The sequence below is a fragment of the Corvus kubaryi genome, unplaced genomic scaffold, assembly GCF_017639235.1.
Source record: "Corvus kubaryi isolate FWS band 111438036 unplaced genomic scaffold, C.kubaryi_AGA036_p1.0 37249, whole genome shotgun sequence".
In the NCBI taxonomy this organism is placed as follows: domain Eukaryota; kingdom Metazoa; phylum Chordata; class Aves; order Passeriformes; family Corvidae; genus Corvus; species Corvus kubaryi.
Window position 1 is genome coordinate 2826540 of NW_024581072.1, and position 24817 is coordinate 2851356.

General features: G+C 42.0%; 1 protein-coding gene across 13 annotated transcripts in view; it reads left to right on the forward strand.

Annotated features, from left to right (window-relative positions):
* NRG1 (neuregulin 1) overlaps positions 1 to 23977 on the forward strand; it is a 335927-nt gene extending 311950 nt beyond the window's left edge. For 7 of the 13 annotated variants that reach the window (XM_042023442.1, XM_042023445.1, XM_042023434.1 and 4 more), the window contains 6 exons: positions 2752 to 2775; positions 7178 to 7280; positions 10950 to 11076; positions 11600 to 11730; positions 12237 to 12440; positions 16420 to 23977. In XM_042023442.1, coding sequence (XP_041879376.1) covers positions 2752 to 2775; positions 7178 to 7280; positions 10950 to 11076; positions 11600 to 11730; positions 12237 to 12440; positions 16420 to 17071 — 1241 coding nt within the window. In that variant the 3' untranslated portion in view covers positions 17072 to 23977. The remainder of the gene's footprint in view (positions 1 to 2751; positions 2776 to 7177; positions 7281 to 10949; positions 11077 to 11599; positions 11731 to 12236; positions 12441 to 16419) is intronic. The other 6 variants (XM_042023438.1, XM_042023440.1, XM_042023437.1 and 3 more) reach the window with 3 other exon arrangements.
* The last annotated feature ends 840 nt before the right edge of the window (positions 23978 to 24817 follow it).

Sequence of the window (24817 nt, forward strand, 5' to 3'; positions counted from 1 at the left end):
TATCCATTTTAGCTCTGCCATCCCTGATGAGCAAGAGTGACAGTACCAAGAGGGACAGAAGGAATTTTCTTTTTAGATGATAGCCCTGCCTCATATTGTCACGGTGAACCTCGCTGAGTCATTAAAGGGAGCAAGAGTTGAGAAAAGCTCCAATATTCTAGAGCTAGTTACTGTGTGATGGCCTTGATTTTTCAGCCTTTTCATATAAACTACAGGTCTTCAAAAGTCTGCCTTTAGCTATTCTACTACCTCAGTATTTCCCATTTTCTATATATTTCTCAAGTAGTCACATCTGTATGAGGGTAGTCGACAATCTTACCTGAAACTTTCATTTTCTAAAGCCTTTCAGCACCCTAAATTGTACACTTTATGTGCTGAGACCAAGACTCCTAAATGAACAAACAGATTTGAAAAATGCCATTGTCCATCTTTTGCTCAACATTAAAAAAGACAGGTTTTCACTATAAACTGCTCAGTTAATGTTCACTAAGTACTAAAATTGCTATGACAGGATACTTAAATTATGAAAGGACAAATTTTCCATGCTTCTGAGATTTGAACCAGTTGTCACTTTTACAGGAGCCATAGGACTTAACACATCAACTTCAAAACCAACTTTGCAACCTGAGTACTATTGAAATGAACCAGATTTTGGATCCAAAGTGGAATCTAATGTCACAAAGAGACCGTATCCCTGTCCCTCAAATAGAAATGGCTGACATACATATCTGCTCTGTGATAGTTTAGGAGATTTGAGTTTGTTTTCAATTGAAATTGCATGAAGAAGAATTTATATTTTTTTAGAATTTTTTGTTACCCACAGACAGAAGCATGACACATTGATGCTTCCGAGTTGAAATCAGTCTCCCTGGACCTCTCTGCTGTTTCAGTTGATCCAATGGATCCTTCCTTTGCCAAGCGCAAGGTCTCTGCAAAAACCTGAGGTAGTGGTCACCTCACACTGGGCGCCATGTCTCCAGGCTACCCACCCACCTGTATCCATACAGTAGCCATCCCAAAATATTGAGTGCCCAGCAGCTGTGGCACACCACTCGTAAACAGAGCATGCAGGTCTGGAGGATTCTGTTCCACATTTCCAGGCACCATCCTCTTGTTCTGTAGACACTGCATCTCAGCAGGCTACAGTATATCCAACAAGTTGTAATTTTAAGTAACTTTGGGAGGAAAAAATTGCTTCCTAAGTATTTTTTCTTGCGATACTGGCACATCCCCCCAGCCACAACCAGAATGAAAACTGAGTTGTTAAAAATGATTAATTGTATTTGTTCTTAGAGCACCTCTAGGTTCTACTGAATAGAAGCCACACTGCATGTAAAAAGTATGCAGAAATATCAGGCTAAGTAGGAAAGTATCAAAAATAATCACCTGTTTATAAAATGAGAAGTATTGGGACATTCTGCTTATCAGATCTAGGGAATGTAACTAGGAATACCATAGATAAGTAAGAGCTACATAACATGTAGGTTTGAATAAGCAATGCATGTTTCTTCAGCATGTTTTCTTGTTAGGCCTTTCAGCCAGAATACCTTCCCATTTTAAATACCAACTTCCTATTGAATTATATTAAATAGAAACTGCATGATATGAATGACTTCCCTAAAATTAAATTACCTTCAAACTTGGTGTCTTACCTATAAGCAAGCATAATTACAGCAATGTATATGCATGGGCATGTCATTCATTTTACTGAAGACTCAATCAAGCTTTCTATGCAACTAATGTATATCGTTAGCAGAGTTCAGGTAGGCATGTGATACTGGCTCTTTAGGAAGAGACCTGGATGGATTCCAACTTAACCCTTAAGATGTTACTGATTGGCAATGAAGAGTTGACATTCCCCATGTGTGCAAAAGACATTAAAAAATCAATTTGCCGTGAAAATTACCATTGGATTTAAATTTCACAGCACACAGGAACAAAAAAAGGCAAGAGCTACCATGGCTGTGGTGTTGGCCCCATGGGAAGGGTGTCCTAGGGTACCTGCTGGGGGGAAGCTTGTGCTCCTCCTTACCCCCAGCTGCTGGGGCCTGGGAGTGCTGATGTAGGTGTGTGATTTGTGTAAAGGGATCAGGCCCTGCACCCCAGGGTCCATCCAGCTGGTCAACAAGTTGTTCTGCCAACGCAGCACAGTCCAAAGACAGGGAAAAGGGGTTGGTTCCTCATTTTCCAGAAGCTGGAGGCCTGCTGCAGTCAATTTGCAAAGCAGAGGACTCCCACTGCTGAGTAAGCACTGCCAGCTACCTCCAGGTCACAGCCTACAGGAGCAAGGATATGCATTCTGGGGACAGAAGCAGGGCCAGAAGGGAGAGCAGTGCATAACCCATTTGCAGGGGTGTGCTGCCCTTTGTAGAGCATCCCTTTGCTGTCATGGTCCCATGTGAAACCAATCAGCCATTGCACGTGGCATCCTCAGGCCATAGCCCTGTTCATCTCAGTAAGATCTTAAGGGTTAATGGTTCCTGCTGCATTCTCTGGACTGTGGCTGCTCAGATGCCCTGCCATGTATACATATTTTTGTGTATAAGCCTTGCAGAACGTCTGGTCACATAGCTAAGAAAGGTGCACTTGAGCACCATCCATGTAACCATGCGCCCCCTTGTCCTGTTTCATGTGCAGACACAGAATAGCTGTAATTCTCATATGTAATTTATTTTTAAGTACAGTGTATTGCTCTTTTCTGAAACTTTTTCCTTTTTCTTTCTTTTTTTTGACAACTTTCTGCATTGGCAGAGCATCTTGGGATTGAATTTATGGGTATGGACCAATCATTCCTTTTAGCCTGCAGATTCTAGACCCTGAGAGATAAACCCCTTTTTATTTTTTTTTCTACACCTCCCCTTTTCAATTCCTAACCAATTTCTTTATGCTTTAGAAGGGATCATACAGCTATAACAACAACCCTTGTCAAAGTGTTAGTGGAGATCAGTTCACTAAAATGGTAATAGTGATAGGATATTCCAGACTTAAGGAGTTCTAGGAATTACTGAAGTGATCATAACATAGTGTACATTCCTTTTTCTGCTGCATAGTTTTGGCTAGTTTTGACATCTGTTTTTGGTGAGTTCTTCTAGGGTTGCCACGTTTTGGAAACACTGTACATTTTAGGCAAAATTACTAACTAGTGTATTAAAAAAGAGAAACTTATGACCACTTAAAATTCTGCAAATTTGCAGTGTTGAGCACTGATTTTCAAGTGAAGTTTTATGTCTAAACCCACATCTAGGTGGTTACACATTATGTGTATATCAGTTGCCTATAAATATATGTAAATGATATGCATATATACATTCCTTTCCAGGTCTGTAAATTCGAAGTGGACTGAAAGTTATTTAGGAATTTAAATAGAAGTTTACAGCCAGACTCCAGATCCTCAAGTCAGCATATATATATTCAATATTTCTAAAACTAAACTCAACAAGAACATTGGCAGTGGGTACTATTTTCATATTTCAGCTTTAAATATAATGGAAATAGATCTTTTAAGTCTTAGTCATGAATAGACTGTACTCATCTAACTAGCTGTTTGTATTCAGGGGTACAAATAATGCATTTCTTGAATAGGCTAACTTGAAATTCAGGTCAGTTTTAGTTTGGAATTTCCTATAATTGTTGGTAAATGAAAAAAAAAACAGATGATGAGGCAGTTTTAGTTCACATTCTTATTAAAAATGCCCCCACAATATGTCATTAGCTTAAGCTGTGAACTGTGGAAAATCCATTACAAGCCCAAATTTAAAAAATCACTCACAGCCCAGCTTATTTTTGTTTTTATTATTATCCTAAGGTAGCATTAGTTCCCACGTATAAATATTAGATTGTAGTGGAAGATATATGGCTACATTAACACATGAGGAGTTAAATTAAAATCCTGTTAAAAACTGACCTGCAAATTTTGCTTTATATATGAAATTACATCAGCAGAACCATCTCTTGGAATTAAATTCTTTTAAAAATCCCTAGCGATCTGTAAGAAGAAAAACTTTAAAACAGAGCAAATTTAAGACCTTATGTATCATCAGTTGTGTATAAACAAGAGTGATGTGAAATTAATTGCATAATATGCATATTTGAAAGGCTGCACATTTAATATCTTGACTTAAGTCATACATTGATTTGATTTTCATATCATTCTATAGGGAAAAAAATTATTGAAATTATTTTTAATACTTAACAGGCTAAAATCTTTCTAAATTCTCACGACACATACAATTCTTTACAGACTTTCCTGCAAGGCTGCTATAATTTTTTTTCAAGATATTTTGATCAGCATGTATTATTTATCTGGGTGTCACTAACAGACTCTGTAAATGTTAACACTGGTCAGGGAGAGAAGGTAGTTTTGGGGCAAGATGTAGTATAACCACAAGTGCCCCACAGAAGTTCTTTGCAAAACTCTTCTTGGCCTTAAACAGAGAGTCCAAGGCTTCTCTTTGAGGTACCATGCCATCTGCAGAGTCTTGACCAGGATCCCAGTCCTGTCCAAGCTGCCAGCATCCCCTGTCACCCACATTGGCCCCTGCAGAGGAGCAGGGCATCCCCCATTTGGCCCCTGCTGTCCCCTGTCAGCCAGGAGCATGGCCAGGTTTACATGAGAGCTTGCTGGTTTGCTGGGCATGATATGCCCAGGTGCATGTGCCTTCCTAGGCAGACCTTGCCCCCAGAGTTTGAGGGAAGACATGGCAGCACCACCGTTCATGCACACCGTGCCAAGCTGTATTGTCCTTAGGGCCTTGTTTCAAAGGGCACAGAAGGGAACTGAGGTTATAAAAGCAGATCCAGGAGTTTAATATCCCATGCCTATCAAGACCTGTAGTCCCAGAAGACGTGCTGGTGCTAGGACCATTGCTCAGGGCTTCATCCCCCATCCCCTGCAGTGAGTGAGCACCCAGAAACGCCCCAAGCAACAAGCCTCGGCCCACTGGCAAACTCAGTCAGGCCATCACCAGCCAGCTGCCCAGCTCATCTGCAACAGCCTCAGCCTGCAGCAAACCTCCTGGAGTCAGGGCAATTTTTCCTTCAGGGAAAAACTGAGCAGGGTGTCCACTGTCAATTAATCTTCTACTTCCTCTCCCTTGCCCTCCAAAAAAAAACGGGTTGATGTGTCATTGTTCATTTTGCTTTCATAAGCTAACAGCTGACAGCATGACAATTTTAAAAAAATAATAATAATTCAAAGCATTTCAAATTAGCCCCTAAATTGCTTAGCACAATTCTCCTGTTTCCTGTGACATCCTTGTAATACACCATTTCCATGGCTAACTAATAAGCGCTTTCAGAAGGGGCAAAAATGGGAAGGGGATCAAGTGCCACTAACTAGCCTAGGCGAGGAGTTATGCTGTATGAGAAATCCCTTCACAATCTGCTTCAACCTTTTTTTTTGTCCCCAAGCATTTCTTTCTGTTTTTTTTCCAGTTCCAAGCATGCTGTGCCAGCCCTGCAGTTGACTTCTCTACCCTTTTTTCCAGTCTTTCCCTATATTTCACCTTCCTCTTTTTCTTTGTCCTGGTTTGGTTTGGTTGGAGTTTCAGCCCTTTCTTTCTTCCCTTTTTTGACCTTCTGTTTTTGGAGTTATATTTATTTTTCTTTAATACATTTTTACAGCATCCTAGTTTTACCAAACTCACTTCTTCTCTCCCCCTTCCCCCCCTTTGTTAATAATTACTGCTATTAATTTTGTCTGACAGTGCTCATGACCTGTTTGCTGGTGTTTGGTTTACAGTGGGTTTGGCTTGTAAGATAAATTTGTTCCATGGTGTAGTGCATTGTATCAGAGAAATTAAGATTTATTTTTGGTTTTTGGTTTGTTGCATGGAGTATTTGCCGCTTGCCCACAGTGACTTTAAAACAAAACTCAGGAAGCACATTGGAGGGAAGGCTCCCTGTTCAGTAAGGAGTATTTTCCCTTGAACTGGTGTGTCATTTATGACAACACATCGTTTGGACAGGGACATATGGCACATGTGAGAGACCATTGTGCACCTCTGTACCAGTCCCAGATGTAAGTCCCTTCCAGCAGGAATAATGCTGGCATTTATCCCAAAGGTAGTGCAAAGCTGTGCAGCTCTAATTCATTCATTTATTTTTAATCATCTGCTGGTATTCTGACTGTGGTCAATACTGTAGATCACTACTGGTCTGTCTGCTTACTCAAAAATAAGACTTGACTAAAGTTAGACATCCATTTTTTCCTAACAGCAGGAACACAAATCCACATCTGTAAAGCGTCAACACAGAATGCGCCTCTGTTTCAGAGCTCCTTACATAACATTTCCCCAGCAGAGCACTCAGCAATGCTCTCTGCCAAGCATGAGCGAGGCTGGAAAGCATCAGTAGCTCCAGCCCAAACATTAGCAGTGCTACTAACACCTTTATAAAAATGAAATATCTCCGATGAATGAGATCGGTAACAAGCTGTCATCACTGAGCAGGCTGCCACCCTAGATAGAGAATTCCTTTGTTGGTCACAAGCGGATACAAGTTGAAACTCTGCATTTCTCTCACACAAGGCACTGCTGGTCACTGATACTGCTGTGTTTTAGGAGGAGCACTGGAGAAAGAGTCTGAATTTTATGACCAGAGCTCAAAACCTGTCTTCATTTCCATTGGTGATATAATTACAAGCCAAGCTCATGTCTCAAATGTAGAAGAGTATTTTGAAATCTCTCCTGTAAAGACAGCTGAGATATAAATTGACATGGGACCAGAGGGATACTGGATATGAAAACAATCCAAAAAAGATAATAAGAAAATAAATTTCTCATAAGACCTGTAAAAATGGCTTTCATTCCAGCTGTCTTTGCAAAACTTCCAAAGCATTTGCAAATTCACGTTATTACCTTAACACAGTGCATTTTTATTTCCAGCAAATGCTGTGTTTGTCAACTGTGAAGTTGTTTCTTAGATATTATTCTCGTTGGCTTTAAAAAAAAAAAAAGTGACTTTTGACTGTAATTGTTGTTATCCCTAGTATTGTGTTAATAGTTTGTGGTGTAGTCCTGTTCTCCTTGCAGTCAATAATGAGTCTGCCTGAAGTGTGGTGGCTGTGTCTCGGTGTGGCTGTGTGACTGTGCAGTGGTTTGTAGCATGACAGCGGTTGTGTGCTCCTTGCCTAGCCATCCTCCATGTTGTGACTTTCTCTGTTTTTGTCCCTTTCTAGAAGCTGAGGAACTGTACCAGAAACGGGTGCTGACCATAACTGGCATTTGCATTGCTCTTCTAGTAGTTGGCATCATGTGTGTGGTGGCCTACTGCAAAACCAAGTAAACTTTTCTCTTCTATTTTATATCTGTGGTTGTTGGTCAGGGCCTTCCCAGTTGATTGTAGCTTCTCTGGGCATAAGGTTGCATCTGGGTTTCTCTAGAGGTGAGCTTAAGAGACAAACCTGTGACCAGGGTGCTCTGGTCCAAGCCAGATGAATGTAGGTCTCCATGTCCATCAGCAGTGCAAAAATAAGACAGGTATCTGAAAGGTTTCTCAGTCTTTTTGGCAATTTTTTTCCTTTTTTTGTTTGTTTGTTTGTTTGTTTTTCTATTGCCCATTTCAGCTGGTTTCCCCAGCTGAAAAGGAACAAACTCCAACATTGGAATCCTGTTGCTCTCCAGCAGTAAATTTTATGTATAAGCCTAATTTGTTTGTACTTGAGACACGATTAATGATGCTAAAAGTTACTATACATAAAAGGCCAAAAAATTGAACACAAAAGTGCTCTCAATGCAAAAGTAGGCATTTAAATGCATTCTGTGAGTCTCTAAATTACTGGGGGTGGCTCTCAAACATGCATGAGGCACTCTGGACCATAAATTACACAGAACATCAGTAGAATTTCTGCTGCCAAAACTTCTGTCTGCTCTTATAAATCTTCCCACCAAAACACAGAAAACCCTTATCATAAATATTCCACATTTTTATAAACGTGATTTACTGTTACAAGGCTTGACTGGCAGTTGGACTGTTGTTTTTTGTTGTAAGCCCCTCCAATAATGGATGTGTTAACAGCAGGGGAGGAGAGAGATCATTTGTCTCTCTCAGTAAGAGTCCAAACACATACACATAACTGCTCCCACCCATAACCTTGTGCCAGTGGTCAGTGGGGAACAACTGAAACAGTAATAAAAAATCAGATCAATTACTGCTTTTAGAAATCACCTCCCCATGTATTTCAACAAACATTTAGTCAGGATCCTGAAGTATGGTTTTCTGCATAAAGAGCCCCCAGAATCCATCAGAGGTCTGGATAGTTTTTTTGCCCCAGACATCAGCAACCACTGTGAACCAAAAGCTAAGTGTTTTCAAACACAGCTGGTGAGAGGACCATGCCAGGATATGGCCCTCCAAATGCAGCAGTCACGCCAGACTGTTATCTGTGAGGTGATTTGCATATGCTCCTTTCCCTGAATAGGGGAAAACTCAGAACCAAGAGAAATCCTGGAATGGTATTAGGAGAACAACCTATGTAGTAGCTTAGATTTTGTTGGTCTCCTTGCAAAAAATACTGCTGATAATTGCCAAGGCAGTATCTTCAGACACTGAGTCTTAATTCAAAGGTACTTTATTTGCAAATCATTTACATGAAGAAAAAAGCTTCTTTAGTGAAGTACACACTAACTTTCCCATTATTCTTTCTTCTCAGTTTTGTGGAGTAATTTCCTTTTTTTTAGTGTCCTTTTGCTAGACGATGAATAGCACAGATAGAAGCATGCAAATTCAAATGCATTGGTCACTGAAGGTGGGAAGTAATGCGGTTTTCTGGGGATGGATTCCCAGGTTACATGTGCCAGGATTTCAGTCCTATAGTAGACAAACTCAAACTCCTTCTAGAACTCACTTTCTCTACCATGTAAAGGAATTCAGGTTGTTCTCAGCTCCCAAGGTCTCCAGAGTCTCATTAAAGGGAGCTGTGAAATTGAGTTAAAACCTTGCTTGCATGTTGCTTCTCAGCCCAGCAGGTCTTTTGGTAGTTCAAATGTCTCCTGGCACTGCACTCTCTATACACCTTAACTACTTACATGTCCTAAGATGATGCCTGGTTGTCCTCAAAGCACAAAATCCACATGGATCACATACTGTATCCTTCTGAGACAAGAGCATTTCCAAGACAGATGTATCTGCGTATGCCATTCATGTGATGTGACATAAAGTAAGCATTTTCCACTACCCAGGCACATATACACAGAGAAAATATGTAAAACACTGTGTGTAAAGTCATGTTTTCATTGTCTTTAAGCATTCATGGCTGTCAAGCTTCAGCATATTCATTGCCCTCCCTCACTCCTCCTTTTTGTAATGCTTGGAAGAGTCCCCTTGAGTTCAAAACAGGATTGAAAGTAGTTATATCTTATGCTGTCCTACCCTGCCAACACTATCTGCACTTCTGCATACGGCATAGGAGTTTTAAGTATTTTAGATTTTGCCACAGCCAAAGTCATATGCATTCCGCAGTGCGTTGGAGCCTGCATCCTCCCTTCACTGCCCTGGATTCTGTGACAGTATGGTGGAAGTTCTCCAATGTAATGAGAGAAAACTGGGTAATATTGATAAATTAAGTCTGAAATTGAATAGCCCTTTCTCTCGTTATTTATTTTGGTGTTCTATTTAGTGTGTTCTGCATAGCCTTCACAGTGCCAGGTTTTACTATGCTGTAAGTTTTGTTGCTGACAGCTTGTAATGATCTTCCGAAAATTTCTTCTGAGGAGGGCTGGAAGGATTACAGAATCTTGGAATCATTTAGGCTGGAAAAGACCTTTGAGATTGTGTCCAACCTTTGACTGGCCACCACCTTATCAACTAGACCATGTCACTAGGTGCCATGACCATTTCTTGAATACCCCCAAGGATAGTGACTCCACCACACCCCTGGGCAGTCCAAAGCTTAATAACCCTTTACATGAAGAAATTTCTCCTGATGTCCAACCTGAACCTCTCCTGGCATAGCTTGAGACCATTTCTTCTTGTCCTGTTGCTACTTGCCTGGGAGAAGAGGCCAATACCCACCTGGCTACAGCCTCCTTTCAGGTGGTTGTAGAGAGTGATAAGGTCACCCCTGAGCCTCCTTTTCTCCAGGCTAAACACCCCCAGCTCCTGCAGCCACTCCTCAAAAGACTTACATGTTATTAGCAAGTGGGGAAACAGCAGCTAAGGACAGGAAACAGTAGGAGCATCAAAGTCAGCCAGAGATCATATCATTAGTACATGGGTAGTTCTACTAAATGCATTAGCAGCCATGGCATCCACCTGCTAATCACTAGGTTCCAGAGCAAATCTGATGTTGCTGAAACAAAACCTCCCAGAGCTGCCAGGAAGTCTGCAGGCTCAGGCCTGTCTCATATATTCTCACTTTGGATTTCTGAGGCTTCCTCTGCGCTCTTCAATTCTTTAACACATTTATGTATTTGAAGTACACTGTTGAGGTAAGGGATGAATCCCACCAAAAAAATGTGTAACTGCCACATCACAAAGACCGTGTTCCAGTGTCTGCAAGCAAGCCCTGAGGCACAGACACCTCGACTCCATGCAATGAACAGAGAGGCAAAACTCAATGGGCTGTCAGAAACCTTGCCTTGGCCCTTGTGAGGGTGTCAAGGTGACTGGGTTAAAATCTCTCCCCCCTCCTTTCTGAGTGCAGGAAAGAGCTCCGCCTGAGACAGGGCATTGCTTAGGAATAGCTTCCCTTTTTCTCTCACTTATTCCCATCCCTCTGTGTCCTGCTGACTCCTGGAAGGGATCCCAAATATCCTTCCCCCTGTGCAGGTCCCCACAGCTCCAGCTGCAATTAGACCTGTGGTTTTCAGAGTTACTCTGAGCTCTAGCAGCAGTGGAGAAAATTCTGGCAAAAAAAATGATGTTATATTATTATCACCAACATCAATATGCTGAAAGGTGCAGCTGCTTTCCTTTTGTCTATTAAAATCATTTCCGTGTTTCGTGCACAGGAAGCAGAGGAAAAAGTTGCATGACCGCCTTCGGCAGAGCCTGCGCTCGGAAAGGAACAATGTGATGAACATGGCCAACGGGCCGCACCACCCCAACCCACCGCCAGATAACGTCCAGCTGGTGAATGTAGGTTTCACTGCCCATGTTTCAGCCTAGGCTACCAGTGCCACAGGAAAGCTCACCCCACAGCTTTTAAACATCTACCTGCTGGAGGCTGGGGACTGATTTCTCTTGGCTTTCTCCACACAGAAAAAATTGTTACCGCAAACTACTGCCGTCTCCTCCATCAGAGAGTAGTATTTTTGGTGTAGCTGATGGTAAAGGGGCATTGCCTTCCCACGTCTCTGTCTATTGGGACTTCTGATTCCCTTTTTAGATATGTTTTTATAGCTTGATTGGGATGCAGACCTTTGCTACTTTCCTCATTTGTCTCCTTCTATTTTGAGTCTAGATGGGCTATGTACACAGAGGTGTATATGGATGTGCCAGTATGTGTGTTGGTATGGTTTCTGCATGTATTTAAGTGAAAAAATTTGTGCTTTGGCACAGGTAAAAGACTGAAATCTGGGAAGGAGGGATTGGCAATTATGTATACAAATGTGCTGTGAGTTACAGTTTGTAAACCTGAGGTTTGTCTGGGTTTTTTCAGCAGTACATTTCGAAAAATGTAATCTCCAGTGAGCATGTCATCGAGCGAGAAACAGAGACCTCATTTTCTACAAGCCACTACACCTCAACAACACATCACTCCGTGACAGTCACCCAGACACCTAGCCACAGGTACTGGAGGTAGAAGGCAAATGGCAGCTGTAATATCTGATCCGTTGCTGTTGCAAAACCAAAAAGATGTGTAAAACAACAAACCAGGGAAGTTTTATGCTCCTTTCATAGTGTTTTCATTTTAAGACTAATGGTATTTGATGTCATATCACCTAATTAATTATCTTCACAGGCATTTACAAAGACCTTTATTGTCTGAATGGCATTCCAATACTGTCACAGTGAATTTTAGTATATGCAAATTGCTAAATCATTGACAGTTCTGATGACTGGAAAGCCCTCCTTCCCTCTCCTTTTATCGATACAAGCAAAATGACCTTGATGCCTGTGGATTCATGCAATTCACTAAACTCTGCAACCCCAGTTACCAACCCAAAGGTTATGCTGCAGATCCTGTGTGACAACAGAACCCTTCTTTTCCTGGGTAAGCTTCTGCTCGTACACATTTGCCACCAAAGCCCACTCTCACACTCGTCCTTTCTCTTTTCTTGGTTGCTGCTCTCCAGCTGGAGTAATGGCCACACTGAAAGCATCCTCTCTGAAAGCCACTCAGTGCTCATCAGCTCTTCCATGGAGAATAGCAGGCACACCAGCCCAGCAGGGCCCCGGGGCCGCCTCAATGGCATCGGCGGGCCACGGGAAGGCAACAGCTTCCTCCGGCATGCGAGAGAGACCCCCGATTCCTACCGAGACTCTCCTCACAGTGAAAGGTAGGACACACCACCTCACTGCTTTCAGTTGGCAAGGCCTGGTGTTTTCCCAGATGGTTTCAAAGCTTGGGGGCAAAGGAGAAAATGCAACAGTGCACCTCTTCATGTAGGGCATATATCTCCTTATTCATAAAGGTGGAGAGCTTAGTAGTAGTTTAAAGCCTACCAAAAGCATTTCTGCCCTTCTTGCCTCTACTGGATTTAGTCCTATTAGCCAGCAGTTCACACTTGGAAAAGCTCCATTGGAGTAGTTAGTCAGAAATTTCCATTGTAAAGTATAAACAGAACTTTGCCCAATTACCAATTTCTTAGAAGATGCAAGTGAGAAAACTTGAGAGATTTTGTGGGGAGAAAGTAATGTATTGATCCACAGATGGAGGGCACTAAGGACTCCTAAGCAGTATAGAAATTATGCCACCACCTACTTTCTGGAGTATTCCAGCTCCTAAACCCTTTAAAAATTCCCCTTAACCTTTTATTAAATGAAAGCAAGGAACACAAAGTGCAAGCCAGAAGGACTCAGGTCATTATTAAATCAGGAATAGTTATAAATGAAGCTGACCAGGAGTTTTCCAACCAAGTAACTTTTTTTCTGAAAAGGCTGGTTCATCAGTTCCTAAGGTCTGCCTAGAAGTGCATCAGTTGCAAAAAAACTTACTGAAAAAATCCTTCTCAGGTTTACACTAGCATTTTACTTCAAGATGGCCCCAGAATAGCAAAAGAAAGACTGAGAAGAAACAAGACATTTAAAGAGAGCATTGCTCCCAGGAATCATAGGCAGAAGAAAAGGAAAGCAAAAGGTTATGGACCAATTCTCTGAGCACTTCGAAATCACAAGGGATTTGGCTTTGTAGGGTGTCCATGATGTCAGAAATGCAGCCAGACAATCCCTAAGGACACTGAGTTGTGTAAATTGTGGTTTTCAGAAAAATAAATGTGCCAGTACAGGAAATGCCATTTCTGTGGTACTCACTCTGCCACACAAACTGCTTAGCAGCAGGAAGAGGGCCCACTGAGGAAGGATCCTGAGTGTGGTACCACCAAGGATAATAAAGTAGCTTTCTTGTTAAAAGTTACGTGTTATTTACCGTGGAATTTAATTTGAAGATACAGGGCTCACATGACATAAACAGCCATGGCTCCAATTCAGCAGAGCACTTTGACAAGATTATCTTTTAATCGTGCAAGTAGGCCCGCTGAAATCAGCAAGATTACTCACATGGGTAGAGCTCAGCATGTGCTTAAGTGCTTTGCTGGATCAGGACCTGTAACAGTAAATACCATGTTGTCTCCTGCCTGGGAACCGAGCAGGATGCATGGCCACATGCCTGCCAGTGGTGAGTATTAGAGCTTGGTGTATTTGGGCATCTGCATGTGGGAAGTGAAGACCATTCTTGCTGCCTGCCTGCATTGCATGGGACACCCAAAACATCATTCTAATATGAACTGTTTAGATTTCACTGGGGGGGGAGGAGGGGAGCGGGGAGGAGCATATTCTTTTTTGTTTCCCTGAGAAGAAAGAAGGCATTTCATCAATTATTGTGTCTCTTGAAGGTTGTACAATAGGTCAAAAGCAGCAACATTTCTGTAATAATTCATCAGGCATTGACAGCCTAGCCTGTGCCTGAAGCGATCAGAAATTTGGAACATGGGAGATGATAGTTCCCTGGGCATTAATTGCAGGCCTCATCTATTTTTAGCAAGCAGGAAATACACAGCCAATTGTTCCTGAGATGGATTGTGTGTGTGTGTGTGTATGTAAGGGAGAAAATGAGAGTTATTTGGAACTAAAAATTACTCAGAAACATAAAGGAATGTAGGAGCTGACAGATTACTTCCTGAAGCCATCAAATGTTGCTGTACTGTGAACTGGTAGATCAAGGCTGTACTCCCTCAAATTTCAAATGAAATTGAACAGACATTACGAGGGCTTCTTTTGCATTACCCCATTCATCTGCTGGATCCCATGCCCTGCCACCTGTGTACACAAGCAGAGGGCACAAGCAGTTTTATCTTGGCTGTCCTTAGCTGTCTTACAGGAGAGAAGATCAAAAAACACCATCTCTGCACAAAAGGCTGGACTGTATGATGAAGCTGGCAGCATATAACTAGTTAATGTTTGCTGGATGGCCATGTATACACTCTGATCCCCTTTCACTGAGCCAGCATAGTTGGCCATGAAGCTGGATAAATCAATCGCCTTTTAGCCTTCCTTTCAGGATGAGCTAGAGCTGCACGAGATCAGCTCCCGAGCCTCAGATCGCAGACAGCAGCTAGTTAGCACTGCCCTGTTATGGTGTGGGGGAATACAGCAGAAATGTGTGAATGCACAACACTCCAGTATGAGTAACTTGACACTGTTGGAAGCATGCACAGTACACTGAACACATTTAACCAACTCAATGCATTAACAGAACCAGTTTAGCTAAAATCCAGTATGTCATGAAGACGTATACCCAACACTGTACCAGCTGGGAAAGTAGAAAGGCTTCAGTTTTTCAGACAATGCCTATTTAAAAATGTGAAAGGGATTAAAAGCTCACTCATGGAAGGAGAAAAAATTATTTAATTCATCCAATGCACAGACCTATTCATTACCCTTTGCTCAACCAGCTTGATTAATTCCCATGCATAACTCCAGGTTTGTTTTTTTTCCTTTCTCTTGCTCCTCAGTTCATGTAAATCAATGTGCAATCAATGTGCCTCTAGTGAAATCAATTTACGCTACTGCACATCTGTCCAGAGTCTCCCATTTTCTCTTTTTTCCCATAACTCCATTTTTGTCAAGTGTAATATGTGCAACTGAGTCATAGATTGGATAAGAAAGCTGGGTTCAGATTTATTTTGGTAAATTCAGGCTCAGATAAATAAACCACTAATGAAAAACTAACTGCTTCAATCATAGACATGTAGCTTTTCTCAATGGGCCTGTGTAGGAGATGGAGCTTAGAAAGATTTTAACTTCGAACACAGATGAAATTCGGGCAGGTGAATTTAGGATAAGAATAAAAGTAAAGCCAGACCATGTTGGGCACTGTGCTTTTGATCAAGTGATTTTAGGCAGATCCTCACCTGGCATGAATCCACATGACCTCATAGCATGTCTACTGATTCAAACCAGTTGAGAGTCTTACATTTTTTGTTCTGTTTCTTTGGGAAAAACTCTGTAATGGCAATTGAGCTTCATTTTCAGAAATCACTTCTGACCACTACCCTTCCCACAGGAACAGGGACAGATTTTGCAGAGAAATCATGGACACTAGGCCAGACAATGCTGTCTTTCAGAATTTGTTCCTATATGAGGACAAATGATACTCTCTGTTTCTTTGCAGATAGACCTACCAGCCAGGGTAATTAACACCCAAGGAGTGCAACAGCACAAAATTCCTGGGATGGTGCTACAAATGCTTCTCTGACTATCCTTGGTGATTAAAATTAGCAGAATCTGGCTCTAGATTTTATCCAAACATTACTTTCCTCCTTAGCCTGAGACAGTCTGGTTGCCAGAAGAGGGTGAAGCCCCAAGAGGACTGTCCTTCAATTCCCTTCCTTTCTTTCCCCTGTCTGTTTGCATGTACCCCAGATTCTGGTCAAATCCTTCCAGAAGTGCAGCAGCTGTTTGTATTTTGAGAAAATACTTGCAAATGCATTTTGTTTCTGGCAGCCTGTCTGTCTCTGAATCCTATTCCTGGATTCATTCCAGAAAGTTATTCTCGCAAAAAATTTACGGCATCTCCATGGCTGGGATCTCAGAGTTTTGCTGTGCTCCTCCTGCTTTCAAATGTTTTTGTCCAAAGTCCCAGAAGTCAGCAGTTTATAGGATTAATAGCAACAGGAAAGTTTCCTAAGTAGCCCTGTGTGAGGATGCTGGGGATCTTAAGGGATCCCTGCCATTTCTCTCCCAGTCCACATGAGCTGCTGTGTTCACAGGTCACCACTGCTCCTGTGCTCGCAACCTTTCCCCATCTCTTTCCTTCAGGTATGTCTCAGCTATGACCACACCAGCTCGCATGTCACCTGTTGATTTTCACACTCCAACTTCTCCCAAGTCCCGCCCCTCCACAATGTCACCACCGGCTTCCAGCTTGACCGTCTCGATCCCTTCAGTGGCGGTGAGTCCCTTCATAGAAGAGGAGCGACCACTGCTCCTGGTGACTCCACTGCAGCTACATGAGAAGTATGATCACCATCTTCAGCAATTCAACTCCTTTCAACACAATGCCACCCATGAGAGCAACAGCCTGCCACCAAGCCCTCTGCGGATTGTGGAGGATGAGGAGTACGAGACCACGCAGGAGTACGAACCAGCACAGGAGCCTCCAAAGAAACTCAGCAACAGCCGGAGGGTCAAAAGAACAAAGCCCAATGGCCACATTTCCAGCAGGGTGGAAGTGGACTCTGACACAAGCTCTGAGAGCAGCAGCTCTGAGACCGAAACCGAAGATGAACGAATAGGCGAGGATACACCATTCCTGAGCATACCGAACCCCGGGGCAACCAGTCTGGAGCCAGCCACTGCCTTCCGGCTGGCTGAAACCAGGACTAACCCGGCAAATCGCTTCTCCACACCAGAAGAGTTGCAAGCAAGGTTGTCCAGTGTGATAGCTAACCAAGACCCTATTGCTGTATAAAACATAAAACACATAGATTCACATGTAAAACTTTATTTTATATAATGAAGTATTCCACCTTTAAATTAAACAATTTATTTTATTTTAGCAATTCCGCTGATAGAAAACAGGAGAGGAAAAAAAACTTTTATAAATTAAATATACCTATGTAAAAATGTGTTATGTGCCATATGTAGCAATTTTTTACAGTATTTCAAAAATGGGGAAAGATATCAATGGTGCCTTTATGTTATGTTAAGTTGAGAGCAAGTTTTGTACAGTTACAATGATGGCTGTCCCATAGTATTTTGCAAAACCTTTTAGCCCTCAGTTGTCCTAGCTTTTTTGTGCACTGCATTATAATGACTGGATGTATGATTTGCAAGAATTGCAGAAGTCCCTCTGGTCGCTTGCTGTAGAATCCCCAAATCAGAAAGCCCTGTAATGGCACTCCCACCCTACTCCACCAGAAAAACACACATATACACACACACAGAGTCAGAAAGAAAAAAAAAACTTAAAAAAAAAAAGATAAAAAAGTAAAAAAAAAAACCCAACAAAAAAATTTTCTTCTATGAGAACTTTTATTTGCTTTCTGTCTATGAGATGAGTTTTGTCTGCTCTCTGCCAGCCAAAAGGTTTGCTTCTTTGAGCACTGGGATAATAGTAGATCCAACAGCATGCTACTATTAATTACAGCAGGATAACAAAAAACATACAAACAAAAAAAAAGCGCCAACCTGCATTAAATAATGTTACTTATAGAAAGAAAGTAATACTGTGATTTTAAACCAAATATATTATTATTCAGAGGTCAGCTTGTAATCACTAGGAGCTGCCATTTCATTATTTTCCAGATATGAATTGTTCTAGTTATCCCTTAGGAAATGGGTTTAAGTTAGCTGAGGCTTTGAACCCAATACTCTATTTAAACAAAAAAGAAAAAAAAAAGAAAAAAAAAAAAAAAAGAAGAAGAAGAAGAAAAAAAAGAAAGCATTTATATTAGTTTATGTTAATGGGGCAAATATAATAGATATCTGTAACCAAGCAAGGAAGACATCTAGCTGGAAAACAAATGCCACTAATAAAAGTGCAATCAGTTTTCACCTCTATTTTTTAATGTTGATTTCTAATACATGATTTATTCTTGTGTTTCCCCTCAATTTTCTTCCCCTTTTTCTCTTCCTCAGAAAGAACCCTGACAAGCTTCTAGCAATACCTTGTTAGAGTTGCTGTTGGAGTAAGGCTTACTCTTGGACACTGAAAGGCCCTTCAGGGAAGAACTTGATTTGCTGAATGGTTAAAAAGTATAGGCACATAGGAAGGACAAAGCAAATATATGGAGTTTATTTCCACTCACCTTTATTGACTCCATTACTTGGGTTGAGAGAGGCAAGGCTGATGCAGAGCCCATTTATGAAGGCAAGCACACCATGTGGGTTACAGCCATAGTAACCCATGTGTGACTATTTGATATCAGTGTTTGCATAGCCAGTGACAGTCTTGAAGTCATTGACTAGTAATGAACAAGGATGCTGTCAGTGCTGGAGCAGATGCATCCATACAGACAGAAGCAAATGGCCTCTTTTGCACTGAATTCCTATCAGTTTAGTCAGGGTCACTCTGCCTCTTCTATACTTTTGATTTTTTGTTGTGTGTTCAGTTGGCACAGCATTGACTCAGGATTGATGTGGAAAACAAATGTTTTTCCTAGACTCTGGGGATTCTGAAAATGAGAACATATGTTTTACAGGTATTACTGAGCTCTAAACAAGAGCCCTGTCAAGAGAAAAAGAATTTCAGCCAAACTACACTCATCCTTTGGGCCACATTCTGGTCCTAGTTAAATGAAAAGAAATACATCAAGGAAATTTTGTGAGATGCAAACCTGAGGAACTAAAGTCCCAACTCAGTAAATTGTTCAAGCATATGCTTATGCTAATCCCAGCAAAAGTTACCTTCAGCATGTGCTAGACTGTCATTGACACATCCAGCACATACAAAAACTTAAGCATGTGCCTAAGAATTTTGCTGAACAAGGTGTCCTTTTGATCTGAGACCTGAAAGCAAAGTATAGCAAAAGAAGCTCTTTGCCAGGATGACAAAAATCAGTGAGTTCCTCACTGTATAAATAATAACCATATCACATTAGTAAGAACACACATGAGTCTACCTGAACACCAGATTCAGCAGAGAAAGAACAAAAAAAACCTTGGTATAGGAAACAAAGTTGTCCACTAGGATGTTAGTGGTAGAACCGAAAGGCTAGGAAACTAGCACAGCTTTGGGCTATGTGGTGGCTAAAATGGCACTGCTTATTTGAGAAATCTATGGGAGATGGCAAATACATACTGTCTGGACTTAAGTCCCCTTTGCCATTTTTCCCTAGCTATCATGTACTTGAACACACTTTGCCTTTGCAGACTGAAACAAAAGCTCTCTACAAATTCTAGACACCATATTCTCATTTTCATCCCTTTTCTCATGCCTATTTATCTGCAATCCCATGCAGCAGAATAGTCACCTCTTTGGTAACTCTGCAGCTTAGTAGTACAGAGGGCCAGGTGGGCTTTCCTAATGAAGGCCATGAGTGTCCAAAAGATTTGCACTGTTGAGTTTCTGGGGGCAGAAATTTCTTGAATATCTGTCCTTTCAGGAAGGCCTCTGATACTGCAAAGACCTTGTAGAACAGATGAGACAGAAAAAGAATGGCAGAGAAACAAGTGATTTGCCCCAAAATCACCCATCTTAGTGGCAGAATAGAGATTATAACACAGGTCTTTTGTAAACTCCTCCGGTATATATCACCCACAAGGCGAGCTCTCATTGAAATATCTGTAACGGCCCAGACAGATTAATCAGAATGGAAAGGGAACATACCTTGAAGTTGAGTAGATTATTTGGCTACTGACAATGTTGTTATTGAGGGACAGTACAAAATGAAGGAGCAATTCCATATTTGGGAGCTGTGCATGTGAGATTTATTTGGTATAGGTCTAGGGAAAAACACCACACCTCTTCTGTTGCAGTGCCTCGAAGTCAAAACGCTGTGCAGTTCCTGCTCTTCCTCCCCCTCGGAACATACGCAGTGTGTTATAGGGCAACCATGAAACTAGGCTGGAGACTTCACATGGACCTAAGAACAAGAAAATACAGTTGGGGATATGGCTGCCTAAGCCCTTAGATCTTTGTGAAGAACCCAGCCTTACAGCACAATTCATGCAGCAGTGAGTTGGGGAATTGCCCTGGCTTGGCACTCACAGAAGCAGGAGGAGGACACAGACCCTCAACCTCTCAGCTTGTGTTTATCACATTGTGTTAAACACAATGTTTCGCATCAGTCAGGTCCACACCCAGAAGTTAGTGAGTCTACCTGGCCACAGGTGCTGCTGGTGAGCTGCAGCCAGCTCCTGCTGGCCAAGGGGCTGGAGGCTGCAGCAGCATGGAGCAGAGCCAGCAAGTGCCTATGGAAAAGGCCAGCTCCCCTGTTGGGGATATTTGCTTCATTACCTAGACCTCTGAGCTAGGCTGTCCCAACACCTTTCAGCCATCACTGTGTAATCCTTGCCAGCTTTTTGGCTGAAAGTCATGGCAAGAAGAAACATACTTTGAAGAGGGGGAGAAATATTCCAGTGGTGGCAGAGTTGTTGAGATCGTCCTGATTTATTTCCATGTCATTTAATTTGAGCCATGAGTTTTCCCTGTGTATGTGTTTATATGCAGGAATTATTCCAGGATAAAAGGCTTCTTTCAAGGGTGTATAGCTGGATTATGTTGTGCACAATCTGGTACAGCCTGCCTGTTTAAGGGGTGTAACTCATTACAGCTCCATAGAGGTTCTCATGTAACAGAGAAAAGCCTACTCCCTCCTTTTGGCCAGTTATTCCCTTCCTCACTTGAGCCGCCCCAACACACCCAGGTTTAAGAGATCAATCACTGCCTTTATCAGGGAAACAGGAAAGCTCCTTCTTTCCAATACTCCAAAACAACAGTGCTGCATCTCCCTGCTTCTCTCACACACATTGCAAGCAGTTTCCTGAGCATCCAGGATAGCAGACTGGTGTCTCCTCAGAGGACACACCTCTCAGCCTGTTGAGCACTTCTTGGCCCTGCAGTGTGGCTCCTTACCATCACCTGGGACTTACTTCTAGTAAGAAACAAACAAGCACCTATGAAATGCTGCAGAGAAGGGCAGACAAAGAACGTGGCCAATTATCATCACTTGTAATTCTCTATTCTATTGTAAATACATCTTGTACATACGTGGATGTTTTCATTATTTACTGTCTTTATGGATATTGTGTTAAATGAGACGCTCTTAGTTTATTGTGTAACACTGTAAATAACATAACGTCCTTTATTATTTATGCATAGGAATCTAACACGCAGAGAAAGTTATCCTCATATTATTTTAAGATATATGTCAAAAAGATGTTGCGTTTTTCCTTTTGCTTTGAAAAAATTGTAATATATCCTCTTTTTCCCCTCTTTTCCTTTAAAAAAAAAAAAAAGAATGCTAATTTATTGTTCAGGAGAGAAAGGGGATGTAACTGAAAGGCAAACTGTTCAAAGAACATGCTATGGAAGCCACAAGCTACTGATAAACTAAAGAATTTATTACCCCAAATACAGCAATAAGTAATTGTTGATTTATTAAGGTTTTGTTATTCATTTTCAGTAAAAGAGGTGCTGGATTAAATTGTTTATGTGTGGTCCTGGCCCAGCTGCTCAGCAGACTGTGTCAGGTCACTAGCTACCATCTTTCTGTATCCAAACGTTGTAAAGGTCTTGTTCTGTTGTTGTGGACCACTGTTCCTTGAGATTTCTGACTGTTCCCTACAGAGGTGTCTGGCAGGCACTCTTGTTCCTACATACATTTTTAGTTTCTTAAGTTAGAATTATTAGCTCTACCCTGACCATTATTACTTAAGATGGATGGGGTTTGGGGAGGGGGAGGAGTTGGGGGGGGCAGAAATGACACAGTCTTGTGACTCTGGGAGCTCTACAAAACTGTCACCTCGCTGTTCAGCAAGTCAATAAAGCAAAGCAGATACTAGGAACTATTAGATGCCATCACCATGCCACTATATAAATTCATGATTTGTGCAGGTCATAAATACCATGAGTGGTCCTGGTCTTCTTGTCTCAGGATAATGAGTAGCATAATGGGGAAGGGTTTGAAGGGCAACCCAGGTGAATAAACATCTGGAGCTGGTGAGGTCTGGGGAGCACTGGGTAGGCTGGATATCATTATTCTGAAAGGACAGCTGAGAGAAGGTATCAAAGGTCTGTGGGAACATAATTATCTTGTAGAAGGTAGGAAGGGACTGGATGTTTAGTACCTCTTCCAATCAAAGAAATGGAATCAATCAAAAGTATTGGGAACCATATTCCCAGAAGGATTGAGCTCTTCGTGTAAGGTGTAGGGAACTTGGGGAATTACTTGCTGCAAGAGATTGTGGATTGTTAAAAGTTTCCATTGGTTCATAGTGGGGGCCAGATCTTAGGCATTAATCCAATGAGCATTACTAAATCCATGAAAACCACATCAGATGTGGGATATAACTGAACTGAAAACATGTGGAGATTGTATAAATTGGAAATATTGTGTATACTGGTGCTGCTCTTACCCTTCTCCAACTATCTGCCTCTCTTGGAGAGAAGGGAGATATCCAATCTGGCTGTGCTTACATGATATAAGTATGTAAAGTCATTTGCTGTTAACAAGCATTACATAAGAGGAGGAAAGCTAGGCATGAGCAGCGGAGAGAGGAATGCAGCAAAGACATCTTGGATGTGTTTCACATCCCTTTGTTCCCAGGGCTAGTACTCCTGGGCCTACCTATTGGTACTGAATGAAATGTCAAACTGAGGATGGATGGAGAAACTGAAGGATAGAAGAACAAAGGAATGGAGAAGTGGAGGAACAGAGGGAGGGAGGAACAGAGGAACAGAGGGAGGGATGAAGGGATGGAGGGAGGGAATGACTGGCAAGGGTTTTCTGTCACCCTCCCTCTTCCCCAGTTCTCAACACAGAGAATAAATACCTGGTGGGCTGGTCAGATCTCAGTTTACCTCAGACAACTTCCCTATCTTTCTATTTCGTGTGGCGGGATCCTGTGGCTGCAGGCTGGATGCTTAGGCTATTTGCCTCACCTGAATGTCTCAGCTGTGTAGGGCCTTGTCGCCTCAGAGCCAGCCCAAGCTAGCACATTATGTCACAGTGCTACTGTAGAGAAAAGGATGGTACTTCCATTGCAGGCTGTTGAAATTGACTGCTTTGAGAAGACAGACCCTCCTCAGGCATCCCCACTGGCCTTTCATGCATGGGAGTGGAGGTAGAGGATTTCTGAAGCAACTAAGTACCATAAGAATCACTCAGAGTCAACAGGACTGAAGACGCCATGCCACATTTGATACAGACAAGAGGGCTTTAGGGAACACATCCGTGTGTGTCCCAAATGTCTGTCCTTGCAAAAGTTGTTTGTCAGTCCATGCTGTCTTTATCCTATGGGCTTTCTCTGCCAAGCTTCTGCCTCTGCTCTTCTCCACAAGGTCTGGAAGCAGATGGCGTCAGGGAACACTACAGGAAAATCAAGCAAACCCTTCTCATTTCTGCAGCCCGCAGCTGGGTATGCTCTTAGCATGCCAACTCCACCCAGTTATGAGCACATGATTTGGAGAATGCATTCCCCAAGTTAATTCTTTCTGTCTCAGTTACAATTGATGGGAAGAAAACTATCTCAAATGCCTTGAGATGTTGCAGTTAGTCACTCATGATTAACCTGTGCAGCAGAAGCAAAGCAACATGGCCTGTGCATAGGTTATGAGCCTGATAACTCTTCTTTAGTGACAACAGACCCTTTGCAATGGCACTTTCAGGACTAAATCTCATTTTACCTTTCAAAAAAAAAAAAAACAAACAAACATGGAGCCTTGGGAATTTCTGATCCCAGAGTGCCTCTCCTGCCTGATGCTATGACCTTTTGTTGGAGTAATTTCAGAGTAGCTCTCATTAGAAAAGCTCTACTGATTGCAAAATTATTTCACATGTCTCTAGACTAAGGCTGGAAGGACAAATGTCGTGATATTCCCATTTCCACCCATGAAAACAAGGACTAAAGGAGAGTTCCACATCTCCCAGCAAGGAAGAGGTAAAACAAGATCAGGCCCATGCACATCTAGAAAGGTTGTCATGTCACTGGGGTTGGGGACAATATAGTGACTCCAGAGGGTATTTAGAGTGCTGCACTTTCTATTCATTGGGACTGTCAAAACCTGAGACAAAACCTTCAGCATGAATGGAATTCATTTCCTTGAAAGCTAGACCTTACTGTCTAAGGTTTTAACTCCAGAAGGTAACCAAGCACCAACCTTAGTTGGAAACTGGACTTCTAACGTAAATGGCAGCTGCTAAATTTCCACTTAGTTTTTTCCCCTTGGAGACAGCAGGAGTTCCCTGCACTGGATGTAATGCCTTGGAGAGGAACCCTGGCAGCAGTGCATAGAAAACCCCTGAAATAAGGCCAGCTCATTTGATGACAGCAGCAGAGGAGGTATCAAGGGAGTCTTTGCAAGGTTATATGCACATCAGTTGGTAGGGAGTACAGCGATTGTTAACAACTGATTAAGTCATTACTCTGGTAATGGCCAATTTGGAGCCATGCTTCAGAAGGCAGATATTGTGTGGGAGGTATTTTAACTTAGGCTACACATTACTGCATCAGTTGGGTTATGCATTCTCTATGTGTACACACACACATACAG